At 49.8% G+C, this 27,626-nt stretch overlaps 1 protein-coding gene and 1 long non-coding RNA gene across 4 annotated transcripts in view; one reads left to right on the top strand and one right to left on the bottom strand.

Moving 5' to 3' along the window:
• Positions 1 to 2,513: 2,513 nt before the first annotated feature.
• On the bottom strand, positions 2,514 to 9,781 carry LOC144315416 (uncharacterized). The gene is made up of 2 exons (XR_013381087.1): positions 7,896 to 9,781; positions 2,514 to 7,537 (listed from the first exon to the last, which is right to left on the bottom strand). It is a non-coding gene; the product is annotated as an uncharacterized LOC144315416 (long non-coding RNA).
• A 795-nt stretch (positions 9,782 to 10,576) lies between these two features.
• IMPA2 (inositol monophosphatase 2) overlaps positions 10,577 to 27,626 on the top strand; it is a 45,171-nt gene continuing 28,121 nt past the window's right edge. Inside the window, exon 1 of one of the 3 annotated variants that reach the window (XM_077899907.1) lies at positions 10,577 to 10,854. In XM_077899907.1, the coding sequence (XP_077756033.1) occupies positions 10,759 to 10,854 (96 nt within the window). In that variant the 5' untranslated portion in view covers positions 10,577 to 10,758. Of the gene's footprint in view, positions 10,855 to 12,024; positions 12,052 to 23,739; positions 23,875 to 27,626 lie in introns of those variants that run through there. The other 2 variants (XM_077899908.1, XM_077899906.1) reach the window with 2 other exon arrangements.

Below are 27,626 nucleotides of genomic sequence, written 5' to 3'. Positions count from 1 at the left end.
ACACAAAAAAATCACTGCTGGACAATGTATCATCTAATATTTTTTTTCAGTTTACTGAGGTATAATTGACAAAATTGTAGGATATTTAGAGGATACAACGTGATAGTTTGATACATGTACACATTGCGAAAGAGTTCCTCTTATTGAGTTAATTAACACATACATCACCTCATATACTTATCCCATTCCTTTTTTTTTTTTTGGTGAGAATATTGAAATTTTACTCTCTTAACAAACTTCATTTCTTTCTTTCTTTCTTTCTTTCTCTTTTTTCTTTTTCTTTTTCTTTTTCTTTTTTTTTTTAAGTAGGCTTCATGGCCAGTGTAGAGCCTAACATGGGGCTTGAAGTCATGATCAGAGCTGAGATCAAGAGTCAGATGCTCAGGGACACCTGGGTGGATCAGCAGTTGAGCTTCTGCCTTCGACTCAGGGCGTGATCTCCAGTCCAGGGATCAAGTCCCACATCGGATTCCCTGCATGGGGCCTGCTTCTCCCTCTGCCTGTGTCTCTGCCTCTCTCTCTGTGCCTCTCATAAATAAATAAATAAAATCTTAAAAAAAAAAAAAAAGTCAGATGCTCAACCAACTGAACCCAGGCACCCCTTAACAAACTTCACTCCTATAATATAGTCTCATTAGCTATATTCACCACCTTATATATTAGATCCTCTGATCTTATTCATTTTATAGCTGAAAGCTTGTAACCTTTTACCAACGTCGCCCTATTTCTCCCAACCCCCAGTCCCCTGGCACCACTTTATCACTCTCTGTTTCTATGAGTTCAACTTTATTTTTTAGGTTCCACATATAAGTGATACCATGCTTTCTCTTTCTGGCTTATTTCACTTAGCATAATACCCTCCAGGTTCATCCATGTTATCAGAAATGACAGGATTTCCTTCATTTTAAAAGCTGAACAATATTCCATTCTGTGTGTGGCTATATATATATATATATCCACATTTCTTTATCACATTTTCTTTATCCATTCATCTGTCAATAGCGCTTAGGTTATTCACGCACTATTGTGAATAATGCTGCATTATTTTTAAAATTTCTTATTTGGATTCTTTTTTACCATTTTAAGCTAATTAGAATCTATGTTTTTGATAGTGTCTTCACAAATCTTTTAATTTTGAAAATCTGTTGAAAACAAATGTTTCTAATCATCTGTTCATGTTTGCATAATTTTTTTCTGCACAGTGGGGAGAGGAGTATTATATTTAGAAATGTTTATTTTTTTTTGAAGATTTATTTATTTATTTGTTCATGACAGACATAGAGAGAGAGAGAGAGAGAGAGACAGAAGCAGGCTCCATGCCAGGAGCCCGACGTGGGACTCGATCCCGGGACTCCAGGACCACGCCCTGGGCCAAAGGCAGGCGCTAAACCACTGAGCCACCCAGGGATCCTGTATTCAGAAATATTTAAAGCCATTGTGACACAGACAGGTGGCGCAGGCTTAAGTTGACAGTCCAGTAAAGCCAAGAAAAGGAGATAGAAACTCCTTGACCCAGTTGGACTTCTGCTTATCCTGTGCTGGGCAAATTTCAGAATCCTTTTGGGTTACTTATTTTCTATGTGCTCACATTGCAAAATTAGGAATGTGCTCTCCTTGGCCCTGCTTGAATCTGGAGCCTGCCACAAACATGTACATTCTTCCAGAGGGTAGCTCAAGAGTGGCTGCCCAGGAGCCTGTGCTCTGCAGTAGCTCTGAGACTGGAGGCTTCAGGTTGGCCCTAACATCGCCCTTACTGTGGGTGGGATCCTGCAAAACCTAGGTAGTCAAAACCTGGCTTAACCTTAACAATGTGGCCTCAGAATGTGTCTCCTTGTTTCTGATTCTAAGACTTAGGGAGCAGTGGGTGGTCCCTCTTTCTCTTTTTTTGCACTATTTCCAGAAGACTTCCTCTTTAATCACAAAACTATTTGGAATCCTGCAGAAATACACTCTCATGTTAAATAAACCCATTTTATAGGACACAAAGTTAATACAACAGTCCACTGATGTGAAATAAGAAGCCTAGAACCCTAGTAACATGAGATTTGAAGTATGTCACTTGTTACAAATGTTAGAAAGCATTGCAAATAGCAAACAAAAGGCCAATTAAGTTCTGGAATGCGGATGACATGAGAACAATGTTCATGATATAAATATGAACACTTTTTTCCCCCCCTAAGTAATGAAAAGTAGGATTGTCTTTGTAGAAGTTAACTTTAACAACTCCACGAGAGCTCTCTAATATGGGAATAAAAGAAATACCTTTGTTTTACTTTGTTTTCTGTGTCTGGTCTCAGTGATGGTCCTCCCACAACCATCACCACCTCCAAGAGAAATATGCTTGGAAGAGAGAATCATATGAGTCAGTGAATTCTTTAGTGTCCTCGAGGATGGTATTTGTGCAGATGAAAGGGGTGGCTTTGGTCCTAAGAAGTAATATTTATTATGAAGTTTCTAATTCAGCATAATTCATTTTCTGTTCAGCAAATTTAAACAATCACTTTTAAAAGAGCTTTTTATTATAATATTGTTGTTTTATTAAGTGCATTTAGTCATATTAGATTACATTTATGCATACAATACACACATATTCACAGATAATCCCTTAGTATGGAGATACTGCTGTTATGAGTTTGGTTCTCTTGAGTATTTCTTCACTTGATTCTACATCCTGCTACAGCTAATAGATGTTCATCCACTGAGGAACAATTCTCAACCCAACTCTAGGAAGACAAGGTGTCCACTTCAGGCTTTTGAACCTGATGGAATTCTGCATCATCTTCACATTCTTCCTACTGCTGGGACCACAGCTCTCACTGATTGACAGTGACAATGACAGCTGATTGAATTCTGCATTTGCCTCCTGGATTTTTGTATGATGCTACAAACCAAGTTCCAAAGACAAGCTAATGACAATCTGTTGCTACATTCATCCACCAGTCCTGCCATCCTCTCTTGAACCCTCCTTAATGTATTTTCCCCCATGCAAAGACATTCCCAACTCAGTTCTAGACCCTCAGTCTGTTCTAGACCCCCGGTCTAGGGAGTCTAGAACCTTCCATGTGCTGCCTTCCATGTGCAAGGCCACCAACTGAAATAACTGGTAATACAGAACCCTAAATCACCCTCTCTTCTCATTGCCCCAACCCTCAAGAGCCCATACGCAATGCAGAAATACCTGTTGAATAAATGAATGCATGAATGAATAAACAAATGTATATGAGGATAAATCCACAGAAAAATATGAAATTTACCTTTGTTTTGCTTCCCCCTTAAATTGGTTTCCTCTCTTGGCAGAAAAGATTCAAATGTTAATGCTGATCAACATTCCTTTTTGTGACAGACAAGTAGAATGCATGTGTCTTATTTAGATCCCATATTCATCCTTCCAGGTTAAAAATATTCTAGTTTAATAGCAGTGGCTGCTTTAGAAATGGAAATTCTTTTTTTTTTAAGATTTTATTTATTTATTCATGAGAGACACAGGGAGAGAGAGAGAGAGGCAGAGACATAGGCAGAGTGAGAAGTCGGTTCCATGCAGGGAGCCCGATGTGGGACTTGATCCCTGGTCTCCAGGATCAGATCCCAGGTCTCCAGGATCACTCCCTGGGTTAAAGGCGGTGCTAAACTGCTGAGCCACCCAGGCTGCCCAGAAATGGAATTCTTAGTGCAATGCTATATTATTTTTTTTAATTTTTATTTATTTATGATAGTCACAGAGAGAGAGAGAGAGGCAGAGACACAGGCAGAGGGAGAAGCAGGCTCCATGCACCGGGAGCCCGACTGGGATTCGATCCCGGGTCTCCAGGATCGCGCCCTGGGCTAAAGGCAGGCACCAAACCGCTGTGCCACCCAGGGATCCCTGCAATGCTATGTCAGCTAGCTTTCTTCTGTCAGCTATATATTATTCCCCAAAGGTGATGTGCTCTCTCTGTCTTCATGTGTGTATACACAAACACATATAAAGACACACATATATTCATCTATACTAAAAAGTGCTTTCTATGTTTAAGTTCCAAATAGACTTCTTTTTCTCCGAATAGATTTCTTAAAGCCTAAAATAAAACATTGCCTTAATGAAAACATGACTGATTTTGATAATTGCCAGAAACTCCATCTGCTTTCCAAAGGCTTGTGAACTTCTTAAAGGGCTCCTTGCAACAGAGCTGGTTCAGGAAGCTTGTTTGTTTATTGTTTGTTTAACTCTAAGGATGGGAGTTGATGCAGACTATTAGGACTAAAGAGGGAGTATTTTAAACGAAGAAGGGGCACCTGGGTGGCTCATGGTTGAGCCTCTGCCTTTCGCTCAGGTCGTGATCCTGGGGTCCTGGGATCCAGTCCTGCTCGGGCTCCCCACGGGGGAGCCTGCTTCTCCCTCCGCCTATGTCTCTGTGTCTCTCAGGAGTAAATAAATAAAATCTTTTAAAAAAATAAACAAAGAAGAAGGATATGTGAAAAAATGGAGAACTGTCAGGTGAAGAAAGGTCTGGGAGGACTGAGCACATTCATTGACTTCCCCCTTTCTGCAGTTATCAAAACAACCTGAAAAAGAAAGTGCAAGTATCAACACTTTCAAAAGCCAGTGTCTGTGTAATGAAGACATAAAGCTTCAAGATGAATTTCCTTCATTCGGGGCTGGTCATTGTTCCATCCACTTCAAAATGTCAAGTGTCTCAATAATTGAATTAAAGGCAGCAGAATCTCACTGTATCTTCCTCTCAAATGCTATTAATAACTTTGTAGCATTTTGTATGAACCAACAAACAAACTTTCTCCACCATAATGTAACAATGCTTTCTTAGGTTTAAAAAAAAACAAAACTTTGCAAATGGAACATAAGCTTTCAATAAAAAGGCAGAGAAACGTTTCCCTTAAAGCAATCCAGTTTTAAAATATAGGCAGATGGAAGAGTTTTTAGTAAGGTCTCCTCTCTATCCATTTTCAACCCCAAGAACCTCCCCCATCCAGCAGTGAGATCTGAGGGTGAATTACCCTAAGCCAAGAGTGGGGGGTATTCTCAGGAGAGCTCAGAACAAAGCTTACCCATTTGGTCAGTGAGGACAAAAAATAAATAAAATTTTTGAAAAAGATATGATAAGGCCGAGGCTGTGTCCCTCCCAACCCCAGTAGATGGAGATGGGGGAGGAGCGCTGTAAAGAAAGAGTTAATGTTTTAAGGCCACCCCTCTGCCCCCTCCTGCAGAAAGGCGGAGCTGGGGGTAGTTGGAGAGGAGGTCTTTTCCTGGAAAACTTTAGGAAGCTTGGGCCTCTTCCTGGCAAGACCTGGGAAGCAAGCACCACCTGATTTCCTTCCATAGGACACCAGCTTGGGGGAGGGTGAGCCAGCAAAGGAGAAAACGCCCAAGCTGGAAATACCAGGCTGGGAACCTCCCCTGGGGAGCATTCACTATCTGCAGTGCCCCAGAGAGGGGGTGCCCGAGCCCCGAGGGGGCCTAGGGGTCAAAGCGAAAGCCAGCAGGGCCTATTAGTACCCCATATCAGGATGGCCAAGGCTGTCAAAGGAAGGAATGACCATAGTGGCCTGGACGGGGCAGGTCCCACGTCAGCATCCTGCAGGTATAAGACAGACCAAGGATCAAGGGGCAGGTGTCTTCCCCCGGGGCTGAGCTCCCTTTGATTGGACCTACCTAGGGAAAAGGGCGACAACCCAAAGCCGAATTAATTGAATTTTGAACTTGAAAAGTCTGAAAACTCACTGACATATCTGAGTTGTCCTAGAAGGAAGTTTTCTGCCACTGGCAGGAGGGGAAGCTAGAAAGAGAATCCAGTTATGGGGAAACAGAGAGAGTTGCAAGTAGTACCTCAGAGTCTATGGATTGCAAAATACGATCTGCTCTGCTAGTATCATTAATTTCATGACCTTCCTCATGAAGAATTTCTGATGCATGGAACTAGAAATATTGGGAATTTATTTTACAGAACTGAGGTCTTGCAGGTTACGTTAACAGAATGAATCATCAATGATTGAAGTATAATTTCCTTGTCTCCAGGATCTACGATGGTGGAATCCACAGACATAGAATCCAGGTAAGCAGTGAGTGAAGAAAATAGGAAAGAAGAAATAGAGTCCCAGGAGAACTTTGAAAAATTCTGAATGCCAGGGACGCCTGGGTGGCTCAGCGGTTGAGCCTCTTGTCTTCGGTTCAGGGCGTGATCCCAGGGTCCCGGATCCCTCTCTCAATCCCTCATCATACTCCCTGAGGGGAGCCTGCTTCTCCCTCTGCCTGTGTCTCTCTCTGCCTCTCTCTCAGCATCTCTCATGAATAAATAAATAAAATCTTAAAAAAAAATTCTGAAAGCACACCAGGTGAATTCTAGGGAATTATCTGGTACAAGGTCATACTCAGCAGGAGGCATAATGCCCACCACTTTGCATTAACCCCTTCCTCAATGAGAATAACGACTTGGGAGGTTTTTCCAGAGTAGGAAAAAGCATCTCTAGTTTTACAGTGGAAGTAAATGAGGAGAAATAACCTTTGGAGAATTTTTTTTATAGAGAATTCCACTGGAGCAGAGCTTTGCAAGGACTCCTAGAATTGTTGTTTGTTGGGTGATCTTTAAATACAGAGCATTTTTTGGTAATCACCTGTCTGACTTAATTTAGTGAGAATGTGGTGATGTCTGACTCGATTATTGCATAAGTGATCCCCCCCCACACACACACACACAGCTTGGCAGGGAGCTGGGTGGTGGGCAGAAGGGTTGGCTCTGTTGTTCCATCCTGGAGACCCAGGCTCCCTACTGCCTGCTACAAGGCCTCTTGGCTGAGAAAAGCTCCTTATAACCCTAAGTGTAGTGATGCACAGGCAACCCTCTTTGGCTCCCAACTGTATCAGTTTGCCAAAGCTGCTATGATAAAGTACCCCAGACTGGGTGGCTTAAAAACAGAAATGTATTTTCTCACAGTTCTGGAGGCAAGAAATCAAAGGTCAACGTATCCAAAAGTTTGGTTTCCTGTGAGGCCTTTCTTCTTTCTTTGTAGCTGACCTTCTCCCTCTTTATGCGTGTGCCCAAATTCCTTTTCTCTTTTTCTTTCTTTTTTAAGATTTATTTATTTGAGAGAGAGAGAGAGTGTGTGTGCACAAGAGGAGAGGGGAGGGAGAGAATCTCAAATAGACTGCCCACTGAGCACTGAGCCCTGAGGCTCCATCTCATGACCCTGAGATCATGATCTGAGCCAAAACCAAGTCAGACGCTCAGCTGAGTCACCCAGGCACCCCCAAATTCCCTTTTCTTAAAAAGACATCAGTCATATTCGATTAGGGCTCACCCTAAGAACCTCATTTTAGCATAATTACCTATTTAAAGGCCCTATCTCTGGTTACAGTCACATTCTGAGGTCTAGAAGTTAGGACTTCAACATAAGAACTTCAAGGGCAACAGAATTCAGCCCGTAAGACCAACTTTCCACACCTGAGGCTAAGAATGGTCAAATGTTACCTGGGGCCTACTTCTGGGGATTCAGATGAGATGAAACAACAAAGCTCTTCAAATGTCCCAATCAGTGAGTCTTGGCCCTGGAGAATAAGATCAGATTTCAGGGTAATCTGGGAAGCTAGAAAAGTGGGTAGAATAGAAAAACTTTGTTGACAATTTATTTAGACTTTGCTTTTTCCAGAAAGGATATGAGAAGGGACTCCCAGATTAATAAGGATATAAAGGGCAAGGCAAAAAGGAGATAATCTGTCCTTAATGCCCTTCTACCTTCTCACTGACTCCGACCCCACCCTCTCTTCTTTGGCCCCCTGTGCAGTCACCTTACATTCTACCTCCTGGTGACCAGAGCGCCCACTGAGGCTGTACCCTCAGGGTGGGATATATGGGACAGTGAAGAAGTAGTTTTTCAAGACAGAACACTGTATTCTAGGGGCTTACCAAAGCAAATGTGATTTCCCAGGGCCTCTGAAAGAGATAACAACCAGAGTAGCATACAGGTCATCATGGTGAAGAACTATGTTGTTTCCATGGAGGATTGTCAGTAAAGCATGAGAAACTTGGATGATCTGTTAGACAAAGTTGATTTCAATATTGAATGATTAACAGGTAATTATTAAACACCTATTACGTGCCAAGCAATATGCTGATCACTTCAGGGTACACGAATAAGTCAGTCATTAATAATACTAGCAAACACAAAACTGCCAAACACATGTATACTAACCCATATAATACTTAACAAAAAACAAAAATAAAAATTAAAAAAAACACCATTTTTTGAGGAACAATTAAAACTGAAGCAAAGAAGGTTATTTGTAAGTTGCTCAAATCCACACAGCAAGGAAGAAATGAGGCCAATATTCTCACTTAGGAAAATCTGGCTGGCTCTAAACTTTGTACTGGCAAAAACCACATGATTCTACCTTAAGATACTTGAGAGTTAAGCAATGAAGTTATGAAGTCTTTTTCTCTAGATATTTAGATAAGCTAAACACAAGAGCTTATCTAAATATATAATTGAGCTCCTAGATGGATCCAGGACAGGGAGTAGGGGGGAGATATGTTCAGAAAGGGAAGCTAAGAAGGCACCAAAGAGAAATGTTCTAACTTCCTAATCTTGCTTGGTGTTGGAAGGGACCTCTAATGAAAACCTGCCATGAAGGTCAACAATTGGCTGCATTTAATTTTAAAGTGAAGCATTCAGAACATAGTCTTAAGTATGGAGTCTGAAGTCCAACTCCATAGCCTGAAAACCAAAAAGAATAGGAACAGAAAAGATGGAGCAGAGCATGTCTTTAACTGCCCCCAAATGGCCCTTGTGGGAGATGGGGCAATTCTTGGCCTAGTTTTCTGAGGGCAAGGCTAGAGTGCGAGACTAAAGCCCTGCCCAGCTCAATAAGGAGTTTGCAATTTTCATCTCTTACACCGTAGACCTAAATTTCCTTTACAAGATATTTCAACATTGAGCGCTCACAGATACAAAATCTAAAAACATTTAACCCCATCGTTAGGTTAACTGTGTAAAGGACGTCCCAAAGTTCTGGTACAAACTCCCACTGTTCTCCCAGACTAAGAAGTGACACTCCAGAATCAGTTTATATGGGTCAGCATATTTTGTAAAGGAGCAGGCACAACAGCTTATGAAATTAAACTCCTGGACACTAGAGACACCCTCTCAGGAAGAGCCTTGTATTTGTGTTTAGGCGGTTGGTGCCAGTGTGCAGCAGCTCTAAAGAATCCAAGGTCTAAAAGGTCACGCCTCCTGACAAAGAGTAGTCACAGTTTGGGCTGCACATCGGAGTTCTGAGCACAGGCAGTTTGCAAGACCAACTGTCATCGTAGCGTGTGGTTTTTGCTGGGGTGAAGGCTTCTTTTTTTTGTTTGTTTTTTCTTGTGGGGGGGGGGTGAAGGCTTCTCCTTTGCATCCGGACTTTCAGGAACACAGGCGCTTTGTGAAGACGGGCCCCCGCGGGCGTCCGAGCAGGCCCGCAGCCCCCGCGAGCAACCCGAGCAACCCGAGCAACCCGTCAGCCGCTGAAGGCAGCTCCTCGGCCCCGCCACACCCGGCCCTGTGCGCGCCGACCGCCTGGCTGGGGCGAGAGGGCCGGGGGCACCCCCAGCTGGGGCAGATCCGGTGCCCGCTGGAGCCGGGGCCACGGCCGCGCACCGCCCCCGCCCCGGGGCCTTGCTCCAGTCCCGTTCCAGGCTTCCGTCCCAGGCCCACAGTCCCCAGCACTCCTTTCTCGTCCCGGGAGAGCGCAGGGCCGGGTCAGCGCGGAGCAGGCGGGGCGGGGGGGCCGGACGGGAGCTGAGCTCCGCGCGCGCCGGAGTCCTCGCCGGGAGGGGCGGGGCCTGGGAGGGCGGTGGGGGCGGGGCTCGGGCGGGGGCGTGGCCCTGCGGGGCGGGGCCAACCTCAGGGGGGATCTGGAGGAGCGAGAGGCGCGGCTCGGAGGGGGCGGGGCCAGAGGCCGGGAGCTGGGCTCCGCGCGCGCGCGAGTCCTCGCCGGGAGGGGCGGGGCCTGGGAGGGCGGTGGGGGCGGGGCTCGGGGCGGGGCGGGGCCCTGAGGGGCGGGGCCAACCTCAGGGGGGATCTGGAGGAGCGAGAGGCGCGGCTCGGAGGGGGGCGGGGCCAGAAGCCGGGAGCTGAGCTCCGCGCGCGCGCGAGTCCTCGCCGGGAGGGGCGAGGCCTGGGAGGGCGGTGGGGGCGGGGCTCGGGGCGGGGCGGGGCCCTGCGGGGCGGGGCCAACCTCAGGGGGGATCTGGAGGAGCGAGAGGCGCGGCTCGGAGGGGGGCGGGGCCAGAGGCCGGGAGCTGGGCTCCGCGCGCGCGCGAGTCCTCGCCGGGAGGGGCGGGGCCTGGGAGGGCGGTGGGGGCGGGGCTCGGGGCGGGGGCGGGGCCCTGCGGGGCGGGGCCAACCTCAGGGGTGGTCTGGAGGAGCGAGGAGCGAGAGGCGCGGCTCGGAGGGGGCGGGGCCAGAGGCCGGGAGCTGGGCTCCGCGCGCGCCCGAGTCCTCGCCGGGAGGGGCGGGGCCCCGGAGGGGTGGGGGCGGGCCCGGGGCGGGGCCGGGGCGGGGCGCGGGCAGGGCCGGGGCGGGGGGCGGGGCGCGGGACGCACCGCGCGGCTCCCGGGGCCACGGCCCGCTCCCTGCCCTTCCCGCGGGCGCAGCTGTGGGGCGGGCGGAGGCCGAGACGCCGAGTGGCGGGACGAGGAGAAAGCGGTGCGGAGCCTGGCGTCCGGGCGGCGGGAGCCGGTGGGGGCCCGGCGAGCAGGGCCGGAGGTGGCGGGGCCCGGCGAGGCCACGATGAAGCCGAACGGCGAGGACGAGGCGCCGCCCGCCGGGGGCCCCTGGGAGGAGTGCTTCGAGGCGGCGGTGCAGCTGGCGCTGCGGGCGGGACAGGTGAGCCCGCGGGCCCCTCCCGGACGGCGCGGTCCTGCGAGCGCAGCCCCGGAGGGCCGGGCCGGGCGCCCCTCGAAACTTGGCAGAGTCCGCGCAGACTCCCGTGGACGGAGGAAGCCCTCCGGGGCTGGGGGAGCGAGCAGCTAGACGCGCGGGGCTGCGGACCGGGCGGGGCGGCCCGGGGTGCGGGGAGGCCCCCGTCCGGGGTCGGCGGCTGGGGGTGAACGAAGCCGTTGTTGGTGCGGCGCAGGAGCCGTCCAGGAGCCGGGGGCTGAGCGGGGCCGCCACCCCGGAAGCACGCCCCACGCGGCCCCTGTCCTGTGTCGGTGCGATGTCTAACTGTGGGTGACTTGACCCTTGCGTCGGAGGCCGGAGGCCCGAGGTTAGAGCGCATTGGCCGCGCCGACCAGTGCCGGGATTTAAAAAGCCCCCGGGCATTGGGCTTGAATGCCGCGGCAGCTGTTTGTGTTTAAGGACCTTTGAGAAGAGCCTGCGGCCGGGACTGGGTGCGCTGCCCCCACGTTGACACCCCTGGCGCAGGAGCTCTTGGCCCGCTTGCTGTTTGATGGTCTTCCCTCCAGCATCCTGAATCTGGACCTGGAGGGACTTGGTACACTGACCAGAGGAAGGATGAAAATCAAGCAGCAGAGCGAGAACGTGTGACTCGAGTTTGAAAAGGGAGTGCAGTTCGACTTTTCTCACTTTCAGTTTTGCGTGTGGTTACCCACCTTCTCCTCAGTACCCCAGTCAGTGCCTGGCGCATTGTAGGCTCCAAGTCCTTGCAGTGAAGGAGCCCTGGTGGTTGTCCCAGGACCATCATGGCCCGTGGGACTGGGAAGATGGCTTAGTCCTGCCTGGCTTGTCAAGGCATACGATGCTTCCGGTGATTTGGAGGGTCGGAAGGACAGAAGCAGCACTGTGAGCAGATTGACTTTTTCTGTCCAAACATCATTTTCTTCTTCAGGTCTAGCAGTATGAAAATGCTCTGCAGGTTTTCCCGGGGTGTTCAAGTCAGGCTCTTACCCACCCTGAATTTGTCACGTGCTCAGGGGACAGTGCTTCACCTTGGTGTGAATCCTCTAATCCCCTTTAGAAGTTCATTTCGACACTGAGCAGACCCATTTTGTGTTGGAGGGCCCTCCTTCTGTGGTTTTAAAGATGCAAGATTCAGCCTGTAGGGAAGGCATGACTGAAAAGGTGGGTTGTGAAACTTCATCCTGTGGCTCTGTCACCTTTCCTTCCTATGGGAGGAGGACTCCAAACTTTGAGAGCTAGAATGCTGAGGTTTGTAGTTACGGGGCAAACATTCCTACTGGAAAGCAGATCCACTACGTGCAGGGAGCACTTGCTCTCGCCCTCCTCCCTCGCTCTGAGGCCCCTCACTTCCTTTCCAGAGTGAGCATCATCAGGATATTTAGTAACTTTTAGGTTCCACCATAAAACTCTTCTTCCTTGAGACTTTAAGGAGAAGCCAGCTTAGGATTCTGATACTACACTGTAAACCCTGGTGAGTTGTGATGGCTTTCTATGGTTTTTCAAATTGAAATCCTTGAAGACACAGAAGTGTCTTTAAAACCTTTATTTTATTGAACAGATGCTTATACAGAACTTGTAATATGGCAGGCACAATTCTAAAGGCCTTATTAAGAGATATCTTAAGTTTTCTCAACTTGCCAACAACAAAAAAACTTTTTGAGAGTGGGAGAGGGATAAAATAAAGATTCTGCTATTAGGAGTCCGATCAGGGAGCCCAGGACTCTGGGCTCCCTCTTGGGCATTATGTGATGCTTCCTGCCTGCTGGGCAGTGGAGGGAAGAGTGGCCGGAATGGTCTATGCCTGGAACAAACAGAAGCCACACAAGGTCATTGCAACCTGTGTAAAAGTGGGACAGATCGTCTTAATAATGTTCTCACAGGAATCGAGTGCTGATTGGAAAAAAATCTGGTCTTTAGCCAGATACCCCAAAGAGGGATGAAAAGGTAGTTAGTGCTGATCCATTTCTGAATCCTCCTTAGCTAAGGAGTATTTGGCAGAGTTACAGTGGCCCTGTGGCCCAACATGCCCACCCCCTCACCAGTACCCAAAGTTCTATTTTATTAAGTTTGTTCCTCTCAGCTGCTCCTGGGACAGTTGTGTGTGCTGAATTTCTGAGTCTGGGTTCTATATGCTGAAAGTAGTGTTGTGGGTCTGGGGGGGTGGGGAGAGACCTCCGAAGAGATGAATGTCTCTGCCCTTCACCTTTCAGACATAGGTTTGGGATCAGGGCAGCCCTGCACACTTTGCTGCCACCTCCCCTTTACCCCATCCTGAGAGGTCTCTCTAAAAGCCACTTGCCCCAAAGTGCTGCCCTGTCCACAGTGGCTGCCCGGCTCCTCCTCCCTTCTTCCTCGCGTCTCCCCAACCCATTCCTTTTTTTTTTTTTTAAAGATTTTATTATTTATTCATGAGACACACACACACACACACACAGAGGCAGAGACACGGGCAGAGGGAGAAGCAGGCTTCACACAGGGAGCCCGATGTGGGACTCGATCCCAGGACGCGGGGATCACACCCTGTGCTGAAGGCAGGCACTAAACCTCTGAGCCACCCAGGGATTCCCCCCCCCCCCACCGCAACCCATTCCTGCAGGGCCCAACCACTCATGCTGGTGCTACGCAGCAGTGCCTCCCTGGCTGTGGGGCTTCAGGGGGAAGACAGTGGCTTTAGTTCCACCGCTGTCACCACCACAAATACAAATAGTAATATTCACTGAAATGGGTGCTTGTTATCTTTGATGTATGAACAGAAGTATCTCAGAAAACTACTTCTTTTAATTGTCCCATAGAGTAGATCCAGGTTTTGTTGGGCCTGAAGCTTAGACAATTTAGGAGCCTTCTTTAAGAAAAAAAATGCAAAATTACAAATTGAAAATTAGGTATAAACATTGTTTAGAATAAGAAAAATCACAGTATACATTTTTTAAAAAAACATTTATTTGACAGAGCACACAAGCAGGGGGAGTGGCAGGCAGAGGGAGGGGGAGACAGAAGGCAGAGAGAGGCAGAGGGAGAAGCAGGGTTCCTGGTGAGCAGGGAACCCAATGTGGGGTTTAATCCCAAGACCCTGGGACCTGAACTAAAGACAGGTACTTAACTGACTGAGCCACTCAGGTGCCCCACAACAGTATAAATTTTAAGATGCTAACAAATATAATAAAATGCATAAAAATAATTCTTTTTTTAAAAAAAGGTTGTATTTATTCATGAGATACACAGAGAGAAGCAGGCTCCCTGTGGAGAGCCGGATGCAGGACTTGCTCCTAGGACCCCAGGATCATGACTTGAGCCAAAGGCAGAGGTTCAACCACTGAGCCACCCAGGCACCGCATAAAAATAATTCTTTAGCTGCTTCTCAATCTTCTGTAATACTTTTTTCTCACATTTTTGGCTTCATATTTATGCCTTTGAATGACAAGGATTTTGTGGTATTTTAAAAAATATTTTATTTATTTATTCATGAGAGACACAGAGAGAGAGTCAGAGACACAGGCAGAGGGAGAAGCAGGCTCCATGCCGGGAGCCCAATGCGGGACTCAATCCCAGGACCCCGGGATCACGACCTGAGCTGAAGGCAGAGGCTCAACCATGGAACCACCCAGGCACCCCGATTTTGTGGTATTTTGAATGGAGCCAATAGATAAGTCCAGGTTTTCCTGTAGCATGACTAATTGAAATTGATTACTGATAGTCTAAACAAGTTTATTTAGGCTTCAAACTTATTATTGGTAGGATTATTGGTAGGATCCTATAAATTTTTAGGATTGCCGTCAAATTTGAGAATCCCGTCAATTTTCTTCTCTATGTTAGTTGTAAGACATGGAAGAATTTTCTGCAGACTTCTAGTTCCATGTGGTCACCTGTTTCTTTCCACCATCCCACGTGCCAGTTTGCACAGCACACACGCGCATGCTCCTCTGGCCCTGCCTGCCAGGTCCCCAGGCCAAGTCAGTCAGCGTGGTGGACAGTAGAAGCATTTCTGGAAGCCATTCCTCCACAGGATGGCTAATAATAACTTACAGACAGGTGTGCTGCAAACCCCACAGATCGTTCCAGTCAGGCCCAAAGTAAATTTCATGTCCACTCAACTTGCCTTTAGCCAAGTACGCCAGGACCCACTCCAGTGCCACCTGACACACAATTATAATGGAGGTCACGGCGGAAAGAGACAGTGCTTCCATCTGCAGTTAGAAAGCTGACTTTTGCAAACTTGCAAAAGGTGTTCATGTGCGCCCTGGTGAAGGCTGTGCTAAGGGCCCTCACTGAGCCTCAGGGTGGGCCCGAGCCTTGGAGCCTCAGCTTCATTAGCCTCACAGTAAATTCACCTCTGTTTGCGGTAATAGAATTTCGGGACAAGGCAGAAAAAGCAAAGCGCAGGACCCACCCTTGCTCAGTGCTGCAGGCCTCCGGCTCTCCGGCGGCCTCGTGTAGCTGCGGGTGCTGCTTCCCGAAGCCCAGTCCCGGGAAGCCGGGCTGCTGTCCCCACGGCCCCTGGGTGGAGCAGCCCTTTGGCTGTCCAGACTGAACTATCTGGCATTTTCAAAACACACATTGCATTTTCCTGCCTCTCTCATGCTCCTTGAAATCTATACTCTCCTTCCAGGGTTTGGTTCCGGACCCTTTCCTTCACACACCTCCCCGTGTGACCTTCCCGGTCATTCCTGCGCTTCCTCCCAGCCTTGTTTGTCCCCGGTCTGGTCAGGACCAGAAGGTGCTCTTCTGCCCACGTGCCTCCCCAGGGCAGGGAAAGCACGTCGGCAGGCTCTGGGTCCAGGGAACCCCCTTGTCTGGCTGGCCTTGCCACCACCGCGAGGTTTTTGATTCGTGATTTTAATTTTTATCAGTGATTCACACAGGGAATGTGACTGAGGGAATACTCCTGAGAGGACTGTGATGAAAACAGCAATGCCCCGTCCCACAACATCCTCATCCTGCTCCCTAGACATCTCTTTTTTTCCTGATCGTTGTGCCTGTCTTCTAAATCACAGGCTTCCACTGCTCATTCTGGAGCCTGTTGTAGACGTTGTGCTTGTTATGTTGTTGTTATGTTGTGTGGCTGCATTACCTGATTGGTCCCATCCCTGTCTGTGCTCACTTTCCAGTGACCGTACAGTTGTAATGCACGGTCGAGCCAGGTATATGGTGGTATTACATATTTTCTTTCTTACGCAACTTGTATTTTCCTTTAAAAAAAAAAGGCATTTTTTTTTAATTTGCTTATTAGCTTTCTGTGTACCCATCAACAGTCATCAGCCCAACTTCCTGACAGAATTTTTCACAATCTCCTCAGTGTGGTCAAACTCATTGGGTCCATTGCTGCGGGGATGGGGTCCTCACACACTCACATGCATCCGAAGTACCTGGAATGCTTGTTAGGGTAGACTCTGTCCCATCCCCAGGGTTTCCGATCCACTAGGTAAGGAGTGGGCTGCGAACTGGTGTTCCTACCAAGTTCCCAGCTGATGCTTCTGATCTGGAGACGGCACACTTTGAGAACCACTGCTGTATTTTGTTATGTGTTAAATGACTGTTTATCCAGCTCTTGAGGAGAGCTTGGATCATGTCCAGTTTGGAGTTAACATGGACAATGTTGCTATGAAGATTCTTGCACGTGTCTTTTGGTTATGTATGTGTGCGTTTCTGCTGGGAATATTTTAATAATAGGAGTGGAGTTATTGCTGTGTCATCAGGTGTGAAAAGCTGCCAGGTAGTGTTCTAAGTGCATGTAACAATTCCCACTGCTACCAGCGTGTAGGCTTAGGGTTCCTGTTGCTCCACATCTTGGACAACACTTGGTGTTGTCTGTCTTTTCCATTGTAGACAGTTTTATGGGTTTGAGGTGTTGTTCTAATTTGCTTGTCCCATATGATTAAGGAACCTAAGGACCTTTTTGTGTGTTCCTTGGCTTGGCTATCCCTGTTTTTATGATGGTGGTACTAAAACATCGATTAGAAATGTATTCATCCACTGAACAAATACTGAGTAACTCTGGAAAGGACTGTACCTTTACTCAGTGTGATAATGAGGCCCGGGCCATCCTATCTGGGGCCCTACAGGGCAGTAGGGAGCCCGCCCTGGCTGCTGTGTGGGGCCCTGCAGCTCCACAGGGGACCAGAACTGGATATCTGAAAGGAAGCTGTTCACGTGGTACAATGAAAAATGAGGGTGAATTGACTGGGCTGTGGTGAAGAAGGTGGTAGAAAAGCTGCATTTCCAGGGCTAGGCTGCCAAGCTTGCTGTTGGCTGGGAGGCGGGGGGCGGTGTGGGGAGAGCAGGGATGCCTTCCAGGGTGTGCGCCTGCAAAACTGGTTGAATGGACTTGCCATCTCCCAAGGCGGGGAAACGGCAGGAGGAACAGGTTTGGAGGTGGAAATCAAGTGTGTTTCCAGCACATCAGGCTTGACTTGCCAGTGGGTTTCTCGTGGATGTGTAGAGTTTGCATCCACAGTTCAGGGGAGAGGTTGATGGTGGCCACACCAATTTGGGAGCCCTTGGCCTGGGGTGGGACTTAAGGCCAGGTCCTTGGACCAGGAGAGAGCCAGTTTGTCCACCTATGGGCTCCACTTTAGTATGATCCCAAGCCAAGCTCCTGGATGTTCTCTGGGAGATTCCCAGATGTCAGTATGTGGAGGCCTCAGGTCACTCATTTCCTTCCGAAGAGACTTCCTGTTCCTCTCCCACCTGGGCTCAGTGTGCCCAGCTGCTGGAGGAAGGGAGGTGGTGGGTGGCTTCCTCGCCTCCGCTGGCCCCATGCTGCATTTTGTGCCCCAGGTCCAGGCCTTCTGTGTCTGCTTAGCTCCGCAGTGGTGGGGCGGGGGGGCGGGGGAGGCAGCCAGCACTTACAGTTGTAAAACCTTTGCCAACATTTGAAACCTCAGCCAAGAGAGGACTCCCGAGAGACAACTGGCAAGCGCAGAGTAGCAGCTGCCCTTGGTAGGGCACACGTGGTCCCAGTGTCCAGGGCCCACCCCTCCCTGACCTGTGTTTGAGGCCAACTGCCATTTTCCTGTATGCCACTGTAAGGAGAGAGGCTTGTTTCTTATGCCCACTCTTTGAACAGGAGCTGGGGTAGGGGGTGAGAAGGAGCACTTTGTTTCAGGGGCATTTGCATCTGCACTGGCAGCAGGAGCTGTGAAATCCTGCACCGGACTAAAGGGCTTGAAGCAAAGGCTGGTGTCACTCCCACACGGAGGCGAATCGGCCCCTGCAGCCCTGAGAGATTTCCTTGCTAACCTAACCTTCTGCACTCATTCGCAGAGGTTCCAGTCATTGGGGCTGAGGGGAGAGTAGGCTGAAATCTTGCCACTTAGCTAGAGAATGGAAGTGATGCTACTGAGTTCCAGCATCCCCCCACTTCCCCAACCCCCGGCCTAGCCCTAGAAGTTGCAGGGGGCTGGCTGGAGGAGCTCCGCCCTGAGACCCTGAGGGGCAGAGAGAGAAGGGGACTTTTTTCCCCCAAGAAACTGTTAAAGAAAACTTTTAATATTAAAATAATTATAAATTCACAGGTAATTGGAGAAATAGTACAGAAAGGTCTAGTTTCTGATTTCATCCAGTTTCTCCTGATGGTTATATTTTTACATCATGGAATATTACATAAGACTAAAAAAGGAGGAACTATTGATGCACCCAACAACGTGGATGGCTCTCTGAGTGAAAAAAAATCAGGTTTCAAAAGGTTGACTAATGTCATAGAAAATTCATATAACATTCCCCAAACAACATAATTACGAAGATGGAAAAGTGGTTATAAAGTGGTTGCTGGTGATTAGGGATCCCATGAGGAAGGTGGCAGGGTGAGGAGTGTGACTATAGCAGGAGGGAGATCTTTGTGTTGATGGAATGAATGGAATGGTTCTCAGTCTTGCTTGGGTGGTGGTTACATGAATCAACACATGCAGTAAAATGGTGTCCAGCTACAACACCCATTTTACCAACGGCAGTTTTTAAATTCTGTTATACTATGGTTATCTAAAGTAACTTCTCCATGAGAAGGGAACTTGAGCACCCAGGCTCCTCTCTCTCTTGGCCTCATGAGGCTGGAACCGAAGGCTGGCTGCTTACATTTTTCTCCTATGGGAGGTGAGGGAAGAATTCAGCTGAGGGGCAGTGATGTACCCAGGTGTTAAGCCAGTTTCAGGGTCTCCGTATCCACTGTCCCAGCTCCCAACCCCAGGGGGCCAGGCCAGTGCTTGGGCTACCTTCTGGTGCACTCAGCATGAAGCAGGGATCGCAGCCCCATCCCCCACCTTGGCCTCTTGGGACAGAAGCCTAAGCCATTAATCACCATAGAACATGGGGTGGCTGTGGCAGCCAACTTCCCGGAGCCACCTTCCTGGGAGGATCCATACCTGCACCATGACTCTCAAAGGAAAAACAGGATTCACTGGAGAAGTTGGGGGACACGCTGGGGAGGGGAAGGGGAGGTAAGGGGCTCAGGGCAGAGAGAGAAGATGGACACCCTGAGGGGAGAAAGCCAAGGGCATCACTCAGGAATGCCAAGAAAGGCATCTTGGCTAAAGCTGAAGATAGAAGAGGAAAGTCAGGCCAGTGGGTGGGTGGGCTTGGGGGGCACAAGGAGGCCCTCAGTGGGGGGTAAGGTTTCAGGGGGGTCTCATGCTCAGACTGACCAAGGTGAGTCTCAATGGTGTGCTGGGCAGCCTTGGCCATGGACTGTCAGGTGACGGAGACCTTGTTGTGGAGAGCCCCTGGCTTCCTGGCTCCAGCTGGGTGAATTCCAGTGCTGGAGAACTCCACACCATGAGGGAACTAGGGAGTCCTAGGGTGCTGCCTCCAGGCAACAAGGCAAGATTTGGAGTGCTTGTTGTGGAACCTCTTTACCTGTACTCACAGCTGTGACCATGGGTCACTTTCCTCATTTCTTTGTGCCTCATTGTCCTCATCCTTCACATGAGAAGATCATTATTACCGTCAGTTATTGTGAGAGTCACTGGTTGGTATGTGTGACTGCTTGGAATGGTGCCGGGACAGAGTGAGCCCTCAGCAGGTGTGAGTGCCAGCAGGGTGATGGCCCGGCCATGGGCCAGTAGGTGGGGGCCAGGGACCAGTGAGCTCTTGGACACTTGTAGGGAACGGTCTGAAGTGGAGAGAGTCAGACAACACAGAAAAGGCCGCTGAGGCATGGGTGAGGGTGTCCTCAGGATATGACACACGAGGTGGCCAGGTGCCTGATGGAGCTTGTTCAGAGTCATGATGGGGTGCAAGGAGGACCATGGACAGCGGGGTGACGGGAGTGTAGAAAGTAGAAATGGCAAGTTGCAGGAAACTTAGCCGTGAAGCTAGAGAGGGAGGCAGTTACATGGAGAGCTTTGAGATTCGCTGGCCTGGGACCCCAGGAGAATCTGATGTCCATGGCCCTCCTCTGCTTTAACCAGCTCCTCCTCCTTCCCATGGCTAAAGGTCATTTGTGAGGTATTAGCAGATGTTACCTGCTGCCCCCTGTACCATGTGATAGCCAGGCAGGATTCACTTTGTAGGTTTTACTGATTGTCCTGTGTGTTAGGGTTCTCCAGGGGAGCCGATGTTGCAGATGAAGTCCAACAGCATTTGGCGGGAGAGTTCTCTCGCAGAGCAGCAGCATCAGTCTCCCTCTGCTCAGGCCTGCAACCGATTGCATGAGACCTACCCACATTACAAAGGTCAATCAGCTTTACTGGTTAAGATGTTAACCTACCCAAAAACACCCTTGCAGAAAAACCCAGACAACCATTTGACAGAATACTTTGGGTACCCTGTGGCCCAGTCAAGTTGACGCACAAAATGAGCCATCACATCACACTCACTTGTGCTCAGATCTGTCTAGAACCTGAAGTGTAGGGACACCTGGGTGGCTCAGTGGTTGAGCATCTGCCTTGGGCCAGGACCCTGGGATCAAGTCCCAGGCTGGGCTCCCTGCATGGAGCCTGCTTCTCGCTCTGCCTGTGTCTCTGCCTCTCTCTGTCATGTGTCTCTCATGAAGAAGTAAATAAAATCTTAAAAAAAAAAGAACCTGAAGTGTACAGTCAGTATCACTAGGACTACGCCTCCAGTAGCCGCCTTTTCCCAGCCCAGCAGAGGAAAGACCCGTTGCATGTTGGAAGCCCCACTTCCGGCAGAGTTCTTCAGGGGTGCTGTTCTGTGGCTTCTGGAGCACACACAGGTTGCTCTGTAGTTCTGGGTACTTGCTGTACTGGGTACTTGTGTTACTGCTGGGGGCAGTAATACAAAGTCAGGACGGAGTGCAGGCAAGAAGGAGGATCAGGACAGGACCGTGTGTGATGCCTCTGACACTGTAGCTGGGGGCGACCCTTCCTTTAGTTTTGAAATGCAGGTGTCAGTGACTAAAGGCCCGTATTTTATGTATTACACAGTAATGGAATGTTATCTGGAGGGAAAGACCCAGGCCAGGAGGTCTATGAAGCATGCTTCATTAGTGAGCTGCTGAAAAAACATTAATTAAATAACAGCACATGCTGACTTACTGCTGGCAGAGTGAGAAAGTTTAAGTTCCCTAAGAGCAAAAATAGCTGTAGTAAAGGGCTTTAGCAGGGCCTGTCCCAGCAGCCCCGTGGGCCTTCCCCGGCAGATGGGCCTGTGGCCAGAGGCCCGGCCGCTTGAGTCTACTGGTGATTTATTGAGAAAGCACAGCACTCTCTCACCACCATTCCTTGCAGTGTAGAAACGTTCATGAATTACACTTTTCTTAACCCAGCATTTTGTCATCCCACCTGAGATCTGTACATTGTGCACAGGCTTTTGTTTTTCTGTTGTAAGTCATGAAGGTCTGGCAGGATTTGCTCTCAGGAACATCAGGGCGGCACAGAACTTTGCAGGTGTGTATGTCATTTTGTGTTCGAGGCCATTACCTAGGAGTCCTCTTTTCCTGCCTGCAACCTCCTGGTGTCTGAGGTGAGGCTGTTACTGCAGAGGAGGGCACTAGGGCTCCCAGGAGCTCAGTGACAACTCCCCGCCTTGGTCTCCCGGGTGGAGCTGGAATTCAGACCTGCGTGATTCCAAACTGTAGGGGCACCGTCTGTTCTCCCTACTGATGTTATGAGATGGGCCCAAGTAGGAATTGCATTCCATACAGGAATTTCTCACGTGCAGTTCCTCCCCGAAGAACTAGAGCTTCCGAGTCCTGGGACACTGAAAGGAGGCTAGTTTACACAGCTTCCCCACACCTGGGAATCCGCTTGAGTGTGGAAGTCCATTACGATGCCTTTTGCCTTGTTGGGCCTGGGGCCTGAGGGGCGGGGCAGGACCTGTCCGGTGTCCCCAGGGGCGCTCAGGTGGTAGGCAGAGCCCTCCTGCCCTCCAGAAGCGTCCAGTGGATGAGCCTTGGCAGTGCCTCCCCGTGATGGTGTGTGTGGTGACTGGGATGTGTCAGGTGCTGCGGGAACCCCTGAGCCGAGCAGAAGGGCCTCACCCGGGCTGAGAGGGTTGAGGGCTTCCAGGGGCGGCTTCCTGGAGGAGTGGGCTGTGAGCAGGTCCTCAGGAAAGACGGGGTCAGCCACTACAGGAGGAAGGGACATCGCGTCCAAAGACAAAACTGTGGAAGGGAGAACTAAGAGTGACAAGGGGGATGAGTGCTGTGCAGACTGGCCACAGAGGTTCTCCCCAAAGGACACGGGCCTGCCGTCCTCTTGGGGGGCCCAACAATGCGCAGGGGGTTCCAGGACATAGAGCTGCTGTGCATGAGGTGGACAGCGCTTCAAAGGAGCAAGACAGAGAAGGTGGGGAAGCAGAGCAACGTGGGCAGGTGATACAGGCAGTGCGGGAAGGTCAGCATAGTTTGGGGATGTCACTCAGAAATGGGATCTCGGGGCTCAGTCAGTGAAGCATCTGCTTCATCTCTGGTCATGATCTCAGGGTGCTGGGATGGAGCCCCACGTCGGGCTCCCTGCTCAGTGGGGCATCTGCTTCTCCCTCTCTCCTCACCCTGCTCGTGCTCTCTCTCTCTCTCACACTCACAGTCCTTCTCTCTCTGTCTCAAATAAATAAACAAACAAATACATAAATAAATCTTTTTTTAAAAAAAATGGAATCTACATCCTTGAGTGTGTAACTGGATGAGAGGGAGGAATTAAGGGGTCCCAGTGGGTGGGATCCAGGCCCTGAAGGAGCAGCAGTCGGTGCGACAGGGCTGGCCATAGCACCTGCAAGTTGCCGGGGAGCAGGGTAGGCGGTGTGGCCTGCTGTGCTGTGAGGGGACATGGGCGTATGGAAGCTCCGTGACACGAGCCCACATTGAAACAATCAGAGCACAGGAGTAGTAAACATTAATAGACCTGATCCTGGAGACCCAGGATCGAGTCCCACGTCGGGCTCCCTGCATGGAGCCTGCTTCTCCCTCTGCCTGTGTCTCTGCCTCTCTCCGTGTCTCTCATGAATAAGTAAATAAAATCTTAAAAAAAAAAAATAACATGATTAGAGACTCTCCTCCCAAATGCATAAATCTCCCCTTCCCCGATGTGATCTGTAGTGAGGGGCCTGGGTCCGCCGTGCCCAGATGACATCGGACACTGCCCACACTGCCTACACAGGCCCCTGAGCACGTGTCTCCTCCACACAACAGAGCCGGGTGTCTTCAGGATGGGGAAGACCAAACGTGTAAACACCAAGGCCGTTAGATACGGCTTCTGGAGCGCACTTGCTGAAGTCTTCAGCTTTCCTTACCTGTGAGCTCAGTGTGTAGCAGCTGAGAAATCGTCATTCAGATGTTCCCCAAGACCTAGCCCCTCCCTAGGCTGCAAAATCTACTTGGGGGAGGTGGATACAGGGGCCAGGCGGGGCTCCTTCACCCGTGTGGACGACTGCGGAGTCTCAGAGGCCAGCTGTGTGGTTTACACACTGGGAGGGCGAATGCCCTGCTCTGCCTGCAGGAGTCGGAGGCTTGTCATAGAGGAGGTGATATCTGAGCTGAGTCACAGAGAACACACGGGCAAGGAGGAGGCTGGCGGTTCTGTGGGGGCAGGCTTGAGGGTGAGTGATTACTTGGGCTGGGGCATAGCAGTCATGGAGTGAGGAGGGGCAGGACAGGAGAACGCAGAGCTTAGGTGAGACCCATGTGGTAAGTTGGTGCTTTGGCTTCCTTCACAGACTGGTGACAGAAGCAAGGCTGGTTCCTTTCTCTTCCCCACAGCAGCCCAGTTAGAAGCCTGGGAATGGGGCTCTGCTTCTCCAAGTCACTCAGGTGACTGTCAGGTCCCTGCCAGGTTCCCTGTCACTTGTTGCCTTAAGGAGTTGCTCTCTTCCCATGTGACCAAAGCTGACCTCTCACCACACATTATCAGCTGGTGGCAAGGGGGGAAGGACAGGAGGGAGTAGTGTGCAAATAGTGGCCTTTTAAGGATGTGACTCAGAAGTTGCACATATCCCTTCTGTTCACATCCTCCTGGGCAGAACCCGGGGCCGGGCCTACCTGCACAAGAGGCAGACAGATGTGGACTGTTGACCTTGCTCAACCTGGGGCTTCTGTTCCTGAAAGGAAGAAGAGGATACTGGCTATTTGGGATCAAATAGTCTCTGCTAGGAGGTCAAGTCTCAGGAAGCTGTGGTTATACCACCATTGGGAGGTTTTGTTGTTGTTGTTGTTGTTGTTGTTTTCCATTGGGAGTTTTGTATCCTCAGAATGCTAGGGAGCTGCTAAGTGCTTTATGCTGGGGAGATCCGTGATAACGGGCAGGGGTTTAGCAAGCCCTTCTGGCTGCTGTGCAGTGAGTGGACAGGAGTGCCTAACGCAGATTTGGGCTGGCTCCAGGAGGTGGGGCTCGTGGATGGAGGCTGGAGGAGGAGATGCCAAACACATGTTAACTCTCACAGGGTAACCAAAAAGCCTTAGTAAGACAAAACAGAGACTGAGGTGGTCCGTGTTCATACAAACTAGTGGTCCAGTCGGGAAAAATGTGCAGTCTATTCAAGCAGGCTGAAGTGTATTTTCTTCACAATCCAAAAAAATTTTGTGCACCTGCTCTATGCCAGGTACGATTCTAGAGGCAAGGAGTATGTGATAGGGAACCAAAGGGAGCAGCCTGCTCCCTGGGGAGACGTACTACCAACAGAGGGACAAACAAGATGATTTCAGATGGCATGAAATTTTGGATAGACTAGAAAATATGAAGTCCCTGGAACAAAAAGAAATTTGGTTAGCATCAGCCAGAAAACCGGAGTGGCCGAAGGATAGTGAACATGGGGGTGGCCTGTGGGAGGGGAGATTTGTAGGTCTGGGGTTTTTCCTAAAAGCCATGGAGGTCGTTGGGCAGCTCTAAGCATTAAAGTGTTAGGAGCTGACGTATGTTTAAAGATCACTGTTGCTTCGCCACAGAGACTACAGGGCGCGTGGTTGGAATTGTAACATTGAACTCTACATACAATACATGTGGAGAGGGGCAAGGGCAAGAGGAAACCCGTGTCCTCTCAGGGCAGAGGTCCCAGGACACCCCAGCTCCTGAGGACCTGTCCTCATTCTGGGGTTTGAGAACCTGCTCTCAGCCCAGCAACTCCTGTGTGGCCCACAGGACCGGTGTCACCACAGAACTTGTCAGAAATGCAGACGTCAGACCTCAAACCCCACACCTTCTTAACCAGTTTTCACTTCAGCAAGATCTCTGATGACTCATGCACAGTGAACTTTGAGAAACTGGTGGCATGTCCTCTGGTCTTCCTCTCTCCTTCCCTAGAACTATATGCATACATACCCCACACACAACCTTACACACTCCCTTCACACCTCCCTACACACATGTCGCACAGGTATCACACACATACACATATACAGACCACGCACATCACATGCACACGTACAAACCACACATATATCACAAATGTGCACGTATAAACACACCACAGACACCCCGACATGCCACACTGAATTGTCATACAAGATACAAGCTCACTGCCACATGACCTGTGGAACCAAGGTCTGGACTAACCCAAGATTTAGGGATCCTTGGAGGACAAGGCCATGATACAGGGGTTAGATTTGAAGAGTTTCAAATTTATAAACAAGGAACTTGTGGAGATTCCTTTGGTGGGAACTTACTGTGTGCAAATTGATGTTTTAAGAAGATTAGCATGACAGTACTAAGCAGGATGTTGCGAATAGAACAGGAAGGGGATCCCGGAGCGGCTCAGTGGTTTGGTGCCTGCCTTCGGCCCAGGGGGGTGATCCCGGGGTCCTGGGATCAAGTCCCACACATTGGGCTCCCTGCGTGGAGCCTGCTTCTCTCTCTGCCTGTGTCTCTGCCTCTGTGTGTGTGTGTGTGTGTCTCATGAATAAATAAATAAAATCGTTAAAAAAGGGAGGGGGGGACAGGAAGGCCACAGTGGCAGTGTGGGGACTGGCACAGAAATATTCACAGATTTTGCAGGAGTGCTATATGCTTTGCCTTTTGCATTATTTACAAAATTACCCTTTAGATTTTCTGTCGTATGTGTCTGTGTGCCATCAAGATGAACAAGAGGAGCCCCCTGTCTAGGCCTAGCGCTTCTGGGGGCTGGCATTAGGAGGGGGCCATAATGTGAGCCGCATAAAAACGGGGATCGCTCCATGTCTCGGGGTCTCTTGCACAGTCTTTAAATTCCATGGGCAGCCCTCATCTCTACAGACTAGGGGGTCGTCTCCTCCTGCCATCATCCTCTTCGACAAGTGGGACGTGAAACAGGCACTCAGGAGACATTACCTAACATGGAGTCTAGGTTGCTGAGTGAGTGATGGTGCTCTGGAAGGAAAGGCGGGGTCTTGGGGTAGCAGCCAGTTTGGAAGGCAAGGTCTGAAGTCGTTTTTAGGTGTCCTGTCTTTGTCATCGTGCTGAGGGAAACACTGGGTCGTGACAAGGCCTGGGCTGGAGAAGGCGTAATTTTTATTACATAGAGTAGACCTGGTCCTTCTCAGGGTGCCCTGTGACTGATTAACCACTCCAGCTGCCCTCCCATCTGGGCCTTCCCGGGGTCCCTGGGGAGGCCCCCTCTTCCCTGTGCCTCTATACTTGCCCGCAACAGGTCTGGCCCAGGAGTGCTGGGGCTCGCACACCCACAGTCTACCTGTGAGCCCAGACCTGGGGTCAGGGAGGCACTGGCACCTGCGCCAGCCCACGTGTACATCCGCTTTGGCCGCTCAGCGGTACCCTGACTGAAGCAGCAGGGAGAGTGCCTTTCTCTTGGTGGAGTACCCCTTACTCTCTCCGAAGGCTCCCCATTTGAACGTTTATAATTTGGATGCAAGAGCATGGTCCACTCTACATGATGCAAGATACTTTTTTTTTATTATTTTTATTTTTTAAAGATTTTATTTATTTTTTTTTAAGATTTTAATTTATTCATGAGAGACACACACACACAGAGAGGCAGAGACACAAGAAGAGGGAGGAGAAGCAGGTTCCATGCAGGAGCCTGACGTGGGACTCGATCCCAGGTCCCCAGGATCACACACTGGGCTGAAGACAGTGCTAAACCACTGAGCCACCCAGGCTGCCCAAGATAATGTTTTTATAATGAAATCAAATTCTTGGGACTCTGAGGGCAAAGGTTTGTCAGCGACATCATCTTTCATTGAGAGGAGCTTCATGCTCTTTAGAACCACTGTTTTTCTTTTCCTTCAGAGAAAAATTGCTCCACAGGTAGGACAAGTGAGCCTCTTTCTGGTGAAAGAATAGTGGATAGTTAGGCTCGCTAGATGCCCCGAGAGACGTTCTGGGGTGTGATGTAAGGCCCCGGCGGCCGCCGTGATGGAAGCA

Source organism: Canis aureus, chromosome 6, assembly GCF_053574225.1.
Source record: "Canis aureus isolate CA01 chromosome 6, VMU_Caureus_v.1.0, whole genome shotgun sequence".
Classification (NCBI taxonomy): domain Eukaryota; kingdom Metazoa; phylum Chordata; class Mammalia; order Carnivora; family Canidae; genus Canis; species Canis aureus.
Note: the sequence above shows the minus strand (reverse complement) of the source record. Positions and strands in the feature narration are given on the sequence as shown.